This window comes from Zootoca vivipara, chromosome 11 (genome assembly GCF_965207765.1).
Source record: "Zootoca vivipara chromosome 11, rZooViv2.hap1.1, whole genome shotgun sequence".
Lineage (NCBI taxonomy): Eukaryota > Metazoa > Chordata > Lepidosauria > Squamata > Lacertidae > Zootoca > Zootoca vivipara.
Window position 1 is genome coordinate 57,761,757 of NC_142594.1, and position 11,643 is coordinate 57,773,399.

The 11,643-nt window shown below is 43.9% G+C and overlaps 1 protein-coding gene across 1 annotated transcript; it reads left to right on the plus strand.

The window, feature by feature from the left end:
- The first annotated feature begins 3,558 nt into the window (after positions 1-3,558).
- Positions 3,559-11,317, plus strand: LOC148684334 (GTPase IMAP family member 7-like). Its single transcript, XM_088654418.1, has 4 exons — positions 3,559-3,690; positions 5,332-5,457; positions 6,096-6,157; positions 8,806-11,317. Exons 3-4 carry the CDS (start codon positions 6,139-6,141, stop codon positions 9,531-9,533), a joined length of 747 nt encoding a protein of 248 aa, XP_088510544.1. The 5' UTR covers positions 3,559-3,690; positions 5,332-5,457; positions 6,096-6,138; the 3' UTR covers positions 9,534-11,317.
- The last annotated feature ends 326 nt before the right edge of the window (positions 11,318-11,643 follow it).

Genomic DNA, 11,643 nt, shown 5'->3' on the forward strand with positions numbered 1-11,643 from the left:
GGCCATCAATATAAGATTATTGTTTATATGTTGAATTAGATATATATGGGGGCATCTTTTAAATGCTTAAAAGTAAAGGTACCCCTGACCATTAGGTCCAGTCGTGACCAACTCTGGGGTTGCGCCGCTCATCTCGTTTTACTGACCGAGGGAGCCAGCGTACAGCTTCCAGGTCATGTGGCCAGCATGACAAAGCTGCTTCTGGCGAACCAGAGCAGCGCACAGAAACGTCGTTTACCTTCCCACCGGAGCGATACCTATTTATCTACTTGCACTTTGATGTGCTTTCAAACTGCTAGGTGGGCAGGAGCAGGGACCGAGCAACGGGAGCTCACCCCATTGCAGGGATTCAAACCGCTGACCTTCTGATCAGCAAGCCCTAGACTCTGTGGTTTAACCCACATAAAAGCCCTCTCAGGCCCTGGCAGTGGGCATGGGGAGTTCAATGGCTGTGTGTGTGTGCAGGGGAAGGTGTCGAGGGCACAATTGTGCCCCTGGAAAACATATTGGCAGCTGCTGATCTATGAGGCCAGGGTCCAAGGCAGCTGGAACATCCTTTTCTTCCCTTTCTGAGATCACTTAGCTCTTTTTACCCCAACCAGCAGACACCTGGTATCCGTTGCGCACCTGGTGCTTCTCATTTCCATTTGGGCAGATTTCCTATCCCCCTCCCCTCTCAATAAGTTGATATGACTTTTTAAAAAAATATATTTATTAAGGATTTTATACATACAAAAATACTAAGCACAATAAGCACAAACAATACAAAAAAATACAAAATACAACAAAATGATACACACAAAAATAGAAAAAATATACAAAATTCAAAAACTTCTTATTTTTTAAAACCTTATTTCTAATCTAGTGACTTCCTCTTCCTCCTCCTGCTGCGCTTCCTTACAATTCATATTTAGTAAATTCTATATCTTACATGAATTCTAAATTAGCAGCAATATTACCATAATATTATATCTATTTTTCCTTATCTTTACAACATTCAAAACTATATCTTTCATCTTAATTCTAATTTCCCTATCTTCTAGCGATATTTATTTTTCAAACCCTTGTATAATCTACAACATCCTTGTAACTCCCTCACCACCACTAAATCAATCTATTACGTGTTTATTTTTCAAATAACTTTTAAATTTCTTCCAATCCTCCTCTGCTGCTTCTTCACTCCGATCCCGGAGTCTTCCCGTCAACTCAGCCAGTTCCATATATTCTGTCACTTTCTTCTGCCATTCATCCACCGTTGGTAATTCTTCATTCTTCCAATTATTTGCCAGTAGTATTCTTGCTGCTGTTGTGGCATACAGAAAGAAAACAACATCTTTCTTGGGGATATCATCCCCTGTTATCCCAAGTAAGAAGGCCTCTGGTTTCTTAACGAAGGTGCTTTTCAGCACTTTTTTCAGTTCATTATAAATCTTTCCCCAGAAGTCTCCCACTTGGGGGCACGTCCACCACATGTGGAAGAAGGTACCTTCCTGCTTTTTACATTTCCAGCACTTATTGTCTTTTTTATGGTAAATCTTAGCTAACTTTACTGGAGTCAGGTACCATCTATACATAATTTTCATTAAATTTTCTTTTAAAACTGTACTCGCGGTAAATTTCATATTGTGCTTCCATAACCTTTCCCACTCCTCCACCATGATGTTGTGCCCCACATCATTTGCCCATTTGATCATAACACTTTTTGTTTGCTCATCTTTTGTATGCCATTCCAACAATACATTATACATTTTTGATAAATTTTTGCTTTTAGAATCTAACAATTCTGTTTCTATTTTCGACTTTTGAGCTCAGAAACTGCTCTGTATTTGAATGAAATTCCCTGTTGCAAAATGCGAGTTTCAAACTTCAGCTCGCTGTCCAAGCTTGCAGGACTTGCTTGCAGGAAAGTGCAAGTTGTGTGACAATATGGCGTCAGAGACAAGCCCATACGCCGCACTTCGCAGGAGCATTGTCCCTCCAGAAGTCGGATCTTTCAGTAAGACGCCCATGTTCACTTTGAGGGGAGGGCTGGGGAAATGGCCCCTTTCCATGCACAAGCGGCCCACCCGCAATGCATTTTGCATGTGCCAGAACAGGGCCGGATTTAGGTTTGATGAGGCCCTCAGCTACTGAAGGAGCACACCAGGCACTCCTGTCTTGCACTGCCTCCCGCAGTTTGTTCAGACTCATGTTCGTAGCTTCAAGAACACTGTCCAACCATCTCGTCCTCTGTCGTCCCCTTCTCCTAGTGCCCTCCATCTCAGTATATTAATAGTGAAATACAATTAAGAATTATATTAATAGTGAAATAATTATTAAGCTCTAACTTAAAATGATTTTTATTCATAACAAACTTAATGTAAGCACATTGGCATTTGGCAATAACAAAGTTCCTTTAGAAACACCATTTACAAAGACTCATCATCTAGTCTCGAGAAATTGCTATAACATGAAATAATAATAGGTGTAAATATATGATGCAAACTACTAATAGTTATAAATAGCAGAATGGAGGAACCCTATATATAGAAATGAGCAAACCAGTGATATTTTAGGGAGCAGGCTAGCAGGTAGGGCCCATGATTTACATCATAGGAGCCTAGGCAACACGCAAACACTGTTGCTGTATGTAGGTTTTGTTTTATTTGTTTTTTTATCTTATATTTTGGAAATGTACATCCAGGTGTTTTTTCCCCCTTTAAATTTTGTTGGGGCCCCCAAGAGAGTGGGGCTCTAAGCTATGATTCCACCTAAACATTAGGAAGAAGTTCCTGACAGTAAGAGCTTTAATCAATGGACTGACAACATGACAACACTCTCGGCTTAGGAGTGGATTGCTTATAGACGTAGACTTTGTTCACAGAAATATATTGACATTTGGAATGAGTTTATACAGAATATAGTTTTTAATAAGCATATACGTATTAGGATAATAATGTCACTTATATCTATATAATAATGTATGGAAATGTAACTGGCTATAATAACTGTATTGTCTTTTCTGCAAAAATAAAAACATTCTATGATTCTAGGAACTATGTACACTACCTTGAGAAAAGGTGGGTGGTGGATGTGATGAATAAATAATAAACCTCTCTCTTTTTTTCCTGTCCCTGACAAAGTATCTTTGGTTATGCAATCTTGTCCTAATAGCTTCCAGAGATAAGCTGCACACAGGAGGGTGATTTTAACTCTGCTGAAATAGAGATTTGCATTCTCAGAGAAGTGAGAAAGAGGAAGGAGCATGGCTAAATAAAACAGCCTCTCATTAGGAAGAACTTCCTGACAGTAAGAGCTGTTCGGCAGTGGAATTTGCTACCAAGGAGTGTGGTGGAGTCTCCTTCTTTGGAGGTCTTTAAGCAGAGGCTTGACAGGCATATGTCAAGAATGCTTTAATGGTGTTTCCTGCTCGGCAGGGGGTTGGACTGGATGGCCCTTGTGGTCTCTTCCAGCTCTATGATTCTATGGCTTGTTTAGCTTATATGTAAATCCGGCATTGTGCCAGAATCTCTCAGCATTGAAGGTGGATGGATGCGGAGCGTATCATCCCATGATCCCGCCTCCTTTTGTTCCAAAACGCCCCTCGGGAGGGCGGGGAGAGCAGAGGGTTCCTGGAAGCTGAGCTGAGCTGAGCGCCCTGCCGTGGCGCGCATCTCTTCCCTTCTCGGTTGGCAGATTCCTTGGCCAGAGGTGAGACCCGGGGGAAACCGGGCGTGGGGAGCGCCTTGCGCTTTCCCCGTCCAACGCAGCTGTGCTGCCAGAGTCGGCTTGCAAGAGGGAAGGGGGATCGGGGCCCATGGGCGTAGCGTAGCCAAGTCAATCCGTCCGAGGTCCTCCCTTAGGAGTAACACGAAGCCTGCCCAGGGCAGCAGGAGTCCTCACGCCCAGCCCCCGACTCGAGTCTCGCACGAGGACCGGGAGGGAGACAAAGCGGGGAGTGTCGGGCCTGGAGAGCCGCTGCCGAGTTCCCCTCCGCCTCTCCGCGTCCGCCCAGCTCGTGCGCAAAAGCTCCGTCCGGGTGAATGGAAACGAAACCGAAAGTGCCATCGCTGTTGCGCAGCGCCTTTGCGTCTTGCCTCCCTCCCGCGGCCCCGAAAGGAGCTGCGCGGCGCTCATTTTTTCCTTCATTTCTTTTTTGGGCTCCCAAACTTCGGTGGTGAGACTCCGGGGACGCTGCTCCCGAGGAAACCCCATAGAGCTTGCTCCGCTCCTATATTGGGGGTCCAAAGTGCAGCGCGACTCTCACGTGAATAAATCGGAGTGAGGGGAGCTTGTGGGGAGGGCGATTTTGGCATGTTAGTCAGGCGACTGGTTGGCAGAATGGCGCTCTGTGCCTTAATCCTGTCTATCCTGAGGGATGTCTTCTTTTTTCATGCATGGCCATGATTCACTAGTTTTATATACTGTATATAAATAAAATAAATCACTTACATAACATACAAGAACCTGGGAGCCAAGTCCTAGGGGCCAAGGTCCCTTTGCCCCCCTAATAAAATATTTGAGGGCCCCCCAAAGTTTATGGGCATTTATGGGAGCCTATTTGTTTGTCAACTAAGCATAGCTGCCAAGTTATCCCTTTTTTAAGGGAAATTCCCTTATGCTGAATAGGCTTCCTCATGAGAAAAGGGAAAACTTGGCAGCTATGCAACTAAGCCGTTTGGGAACCAAGGTACCACTGTACAGCATTTGTGGAAATGGAGGTGTGTGGCTGTGCCAAAATGCAAACAGCATCGAAAATTGGATTTCTTGTGACCCAACAGCACCGTGAGTGCAAATAATCATGGATGTGCTATAAAAAGGATGTCTGAGGGGCCCCCAATTTTACTCAGGAGTTAAGTTTAAATTAACATCATTTTTATAGTTTCTATTCATTATATATCAACGTGCAACCAGATTTGTAAGCTTATTAACCTATGTTTGTATTTTCCTCTCTTGAAATTATAATCAAAAAATTAAAACCAATGCATGGCATTTTGTGGCGTTAGAAAAATGAAGAAGGCCAGGGGGTGTTTTCCTGGGACAGAGCAGCTGTTCCACTTTTACTCTATTTCTGAAGCCAATTAGATAAACTCTGACTTCATGGATGGAGGATCTAGCAGTCTTCAGCTTTTTGCACAGAGGTGGTGCCTATTTTTAATTTTTTTTAAGGATTTGGAAATATGACTTCTAGCTCACCACCCTTCCATGAGGTCCATTGCAATGCATTATATGTTGGGCTGCCCTCGAGCCTGGTCCAAAAGCTACAAATGCAGAGGACAGCATCCTAGAACAATAAACTATATTCCAGGGCGACTGGGTGATTTCTCATTGCCAACACCATCTGCTTTCCAGGTCCAGACACTAAGGACAAATACAAGCAGCTCCCAGTGGCTCAGAACTATCTCCTCCTGGCAACACCCCAAAATCTGAGCTGCCACCAACATTTTGGAGACGCGGTAGGAGTTTTGCATTTGGGAGGTAAGACCCACAAGGTCTCATTCCAAACCTGTAAGCGATTGTCATTCAGTCTGAGGCAGGGGGGGGGCGCAGGATGAGGAAAATCTCCCATTGAGTTTGCATTTATGGGTGACCTTACCTGATTTATACTTTCCAAAACAATGTGCAGAATGAAACACAGCCAACTTTCAAAATTCACACTTCTCCAAATTTTGCAATGAAGTTCACCACCCAAGTAAGGCTTACAGAAGCCCAGATAATAAAGTATGCATATCAATGCATCTATTAGTGGATATGGGGTGTGTGTGTGTGTTATTTAAGGGGGGGATTGCTTTGCAAATATATACCCAAAGGTGTGTGGTTAGGATAAATTTGCACCAAAGCGCTAATGAATTTTATTCTTCCAAATCACAAATGGTGGTAGAAATGTCAAGAAATGTCAACTTAAGATAGGGAAAAGGAGAGAAGCTGAAACCAACAGATTTCCTTATTGCCAGGTATAGAACGAAGAAATGAATGCTGAGGGGTTGTGGTGGCCCTTCAGGAAATTTACTCGGAAGGCATAAATGGTTCTATTTCCTGCCTGTGTGTTATGTCAGGTGACATTTTGGATGAATTCCCCTTACCTGATTTTCCATCTTGTTTTGCTTTTCACCCAGATATCCCGAATAGAGGCTTGTGACTTGTGCTTGTTGTAGGACTATGGCTGAAAACGTCACAGGTAAAGCTTTTCGGGAGATGGCTCCGAAACCTTCTGTTTTATTTTGAGTGAACTAAATGGGGGGGGGGGTTTGCCTCCACTCTAGCCAAGGCCCCCTCCCCGGCAAACATAAGTGGATCTTTTATGCTTCCCAGGCCCCGTCTGACCTAAGGAAACTCTTAAACCTGAGTAGGCAGTTTTAAAGCTGAACTTGCTCATACAGCAAAACATCACAGAACCCAGCGCACAGGAATGAAATCCCCCAAACATGAGGCAGATCAATACTTAGGGTGTTTTTCCATGTCCCTGTCAGGTCCTTTGCCCCCCATCTCATGACTCAGCTCAGGGGCTTAAATATCCACCATTCCAGTTGGTTGACAGCCCAACTACCAGTGCTATTTTTCTAGAAAAAGAGGTGCCATAATTCACCTTGAATGCCTCCCTTGTTCTCTTAGAATGGCAATGGCGCCCACCTGAGAGGGGCTGGAACTGAGTTCCGGCAAGTTAACAGCTGAAAGAAATCCCTGCCAGCTACTACTATGCTTGGCCAAGCTTTATATTGTTAAAAACAGTCTCTGTTATGGTTCATTATGGGCTCTTTAAAAAGTTAATGTTTCTAGGGGGGAAATCCCCCTAAGATCCATTGAACTTCCCTTGTTTCCCTCCCCTAGCCATGCAAGGGAGTGTGGAATACACAACAGATGAGCCCTTTGGGAGATCTTTCATCATATATTAAAGCTGCAATGCTCATTTAACCAGGAATAAGCCCCATTGAACTAATAAGACTTACTCCTGAGTAGCCATAGATGGACCTGCAGTATAAGCTGTAACACCGGTCCTAAAGGATCTGCGTTGGCTTCCAGTTTCCAAGCAGTGTTAGAAACACAGATATGAAAGCTAGGAGATAACTGGCACCACGACTGAATGTCCAGGTGCACCTCTTTTATAACAAGAATACGAAGCTGAAAATGAATGAACTGCAGCTAAAATCTTATGTTCATTTTTCACATGGTCTAGTCCTCATCTGAAGACTGCAAAAAACAAAGCCATGCTCCCCCTGCCTGCCCCCCCCCAATATTCTTAAGAGGGTCCCTTCTCCAGTCTTCAGAGAGTGGCTGGAAGTGGGGAGGCAGAAAAAGGCCCTCCTTTCCTTCCACTCTGCAGACAAGCTATGGATTCTCCCTACACCCCCTTTCCTTCATTTAAATATACAGTGGTGCCTCGCTAGACGAATTTAATTCATTCCACGGGTCTATTCTTATAACGAAAAATTCGTCTAGCGAATCCCATAGGAATGCATTGAATTTATTTTGATTTATTTTATTTTTTCCCATAGGAACGTGTTAATTGAATTTAAATGCATTCCTACGGGAAACCGCGATTCGCTAGACGAATTTTTCTTAAAACAAATTCGTCTAGTGAGGCAACCTCCACTAGAAAAATCATTTCTTTAAGCAAAAATTTCGTCTTACAGGGCGTTTGTTAAGCGAGGCACCACTGTATATTTTTAGCACCACAGTTAACTCATATTACAGGCCTATACATAGAGACATTGAGTGTCCAGTTCACAAACCGAAAACTTAAGGGTCCTTCAATGATCCCACTCCAAAATTTGTTTAGATTTTAAGCATCACAGTGAGAGTCTGAGGTAGAGAACACTTTAACATGCACTACTTAAACCATCGTATTTCAAATTAAAAGCCCATCATACATTAAAAGTGCATTAAACAAAGCAACTAAAACCAAAACAAAACATGTTGGGTTTAAAAGAGAAAAAAGAAAAAGTTTTCATATCCCCAATCCATGCACATTTTGGGGGGGAGAAAGCTCCATTGAACAGGATGTGGGGAGGGAAAAGGCAGCTGGACTCCTAAGGGCAGCCAATCTGAGGCTGCAGAGTGCAAAATGCTTGCTTGACACTGCAGCAGATCTCTTGGAAGTCCAACGGGGAGGAATTTCTCCCAAACCCTCAGCACCAGCCGTGGCAGATTTAATCGGAAATCTTGGGTGCAGTAGGGCCCAAAGCTCAGAAACTGCTTTACTAATGAAATTCCCTGTTGCAAAACACGCCTAGAACAATGGGAGTTTCAGACACAGTTCAAAGTGTTGGTGCTGATCTTCAGAGCCCTAAAAGGCCTTGGCCCAGTATACCTGAAGGAGCGTCTCCACCCCCATTGTTCTGCCCGGACACTGAGGTCTAGCTCTGAAGGTTTTCTGGCGGTTCCCTCGTTGAGAGAAGCCAAGTTGCAGGGAACCAGGCAGAGGGCCTTCTCAGTGGTGGCACCCGCCCTGTGGAATGCCCTCCCACCAGATGTCAAGGAAATAAACAACTATTCAGAAGACATCTAAAGACAGCCCTGTAGAGGGAAGCTTTTTAAGGTTTGGCATTTTATTATGTTTCTATATGTGCTGGAAGCCGCCCAGGATACAAATATTCAGAAGGGCCTTAAATTCTCCCAAATGCTACAGGGTGGTGTAATGAGTAATGAGTCCTCTGAACTTCCAGCCATGGTTTCTGGGGGATGGGGATTAGCAGAAAGTTCATGTTGCCCTTGTGTGCTGCTCACGCTGTGGTCCCTGCCTGCTGCCACCATCAAAACCCCTCTAGATAAAATTGTGACTTTACACTGCTGACCAAAAGCTTCCTTATGTTCTCTCACTATTTTCAGGGAATGAACTCAGGATTGTGCTTGTTGGGAAAACTGGAGCTGGGAAGAGTGAAGCAGGAAACGCCATCTTGGGGAGTAAAATATTCAAATCTCACCCATCATCTGTTTCAATAACATGCGTGTCTCAAAGGGGAAAGACTGTACGGGATGGCAGAAAAATAGTGGTTGTTGATACTCCTGGGTTATACGGTACCAAGGATCAGCCAGTTGCCACTAACTGTGTCAAAGAAGTTAGAAAATGTGTGAACTGGTGCTACCCGGGTCCACATGCCATTATACAAGTAGTTCGGCTGGGCTATTTCGGCCAAGAAGAGAAGGAGGTTGCTAAATTAATTCAAGATAATTTCAGCCTTAGAGCAATGGATTATATGATCATCTTGTTCTCTCAAAAAGAGTATCTGGGAAATACGTTTCTCAAGGATTTTGTCGAAGAGGGTGACGCAGATCTTAAGAGCTTGATCGCTCAGTGTGGGGGGCGCTGCCTGGCTTTCAACAGCCAGGCTGAAGGGCAGGAAAGAGAAGATCAGGTTAAGGAGCTGCTTCAGATGGTTGACCAGCTGGTGGAAAAAAATGTAGAAAGCCAATATTACTCAGAAGAGATGTTAGAGAAGGACAAAGAAGAATTGGAGATGATCAAAGAACTGGAGAGACTCAGAAAAGAATCTAATAATGACAAAGCAGAAATAGTGAGGCTCAGAGAAAATCTAAGAAGGACAAAACAGAAATAGCAAGGCTCAGAGAAGAATATAACAAAATATAAGGGTTTATTCAAAACAAAATAAAAACAATCCTTCCAGTAGCACCTTAGGATTTTTTTATTTCGTTTTGACTGCGTCAGACCAACACGGCTACCTACCTGTAAGGGTTTAGTATTTGACTAGAGACTTAGGTTCCACTGCTTCGTTGATTTAGTTCTCCCATGAAAAATGCTCTCATTGGCTTCCTGGCTCACATTCATCTTGTTTCCCACTTACCTCTCCCTTCTCCTCCTCTGGAAATCCTTCAGTTCCTGCCATTCAACTTGAGCTGTTTGGATATGGATTGATCTTATGTGACAGCAACTCTGAGAAGTGAAAAGCTGGCAGTGGACCCTCCGGTTTCAGTTTATTGTACTTGAAATCTTGTTCCCAACAGGTCTCCTCTATAGCCTTGTAACGTAATCTCATTGGAACATAGCTGAACTACAGTGCTGCATGCCATGCCAATATCACAACAAAGCCTTGTCTTTGTCGTCCTCTCATTTTCCTGGCAGTGAATGACAGAATCAACCACAAAACTCATGGGATAATCTTGGGACAGTCATGATCTCTCAGCTTGGCCTAACTCACAGGGTTGTTGTGGAGGGGGAAGCCTTGAGCTCCTTCAAGGGAAGGTGCGATAGGAGTGGAGCAAATAAACAAATAACGCCGCCCAGCTTGATCTCAGACCCAGCGAGACTCTCTGCAAACATTTCCTGCTCTGATCCTTCCCTGTGGCTCCCCCTCTTTAGTTATCCCACACAGAGAGATGCACAGGCAACAGGTGTGGTGGTCATGTGGGATTGCTATGATGAATTATGAAGATGAAACAGACCATTGTGTCAGTGATAAAAGCATCGTTCGACTGGGTTTGGTTCATGGGCACCATTTCTGATCGAATCCCACAGGGCTTTGCATCTCTGCCATTTTCTCGATGCCTGTCAGTCACATACAGACCATTTGCTTGCCAGTCATCCTTTGTACGTAGCATAAAGATAAGAAGGTAACTTTGACGTAGCTTTGTTAATCTTTAGGTAGATTTTAGTGCCAGGCAAACAGTTTCAGTATGGAAGTGGTAAATGCCTATCTTTCCTTTCCTGTGGTAATTACCTCCAGGGTATGTTAAGCACCTTCCTTTTTTGGCTTCCTGTTTATCTGTCTTCAATATGCATGGATGCCTCAAGTAGTCAAATAGTCTTCGTAGTTAAAAAGGTTTCCTGTTACCTGACTTTGCCCCACGTGGGGATTTTTGATATGTCCAGAGAGAATTTGATTGGTTCTTACGAATAATAATAATATTAATAATAATAATAATAATAATAATAATAATAATAATAATAATAATTTATTATTTATACCCCGCCCATCTGGCTGCGTTTCCCCAGCCACTCTGGGCGGCTTCCAACAGAAACATTAAAATACACTAATTTCTTAAACATTAAAAGCCTCCCTAAACAGGGCTGCCTTCAGATGTCTTCTAAAAATCTGGTAGGTGTTTACCTTTTTGACATCTGATGGAAAGGCATTCCACAGGGCGGGCGCCACCACCGAGAAGGCCCTCTGCCTGGTTCCCTGCAACTTGGCTTCTCACAATGAAGGAACCACCAGAAGGCCCTCGGAGCTGGACCTCAGTGTCCGGGCAGAACGATGGGGGTGGAGACGCTCCTTCAGGTATACTGGACTGAGGCCGAATGCTGTGTTGAAATTCCTTTGTTAATAAAACGACCTGGGCCTGTGAGTGGCCATGCACTTCCTCCCAGAGTCTTGCTGGACAAGTCTCGTGTCTGATCTTTTACATTAGTCAGGGTCCAGTTCTTCCGCTGCATTCAGAACGCAACAAGCAGGTGTTCTTGGGGTTTCGTAATGGAAGATTATGGCCTTGGGGTGAGTTTGTTTTTTTAAAAAAAAATATTTTCTAGGGCCACTTAACTGGACAGAGTCAACATTTTGATAAACCGCAAAAGATCCTGGAAATCTGCTTCTCTAGCTCAGCTGGCTGACGCTAGTGGCATGGAGCCCCCCACCCCCACCCCGGGAGGCTCTGATTCATCATCCCCCAGTGACTCAGGACCTACAAATGGTATAGCAGGGGCACCCAAAT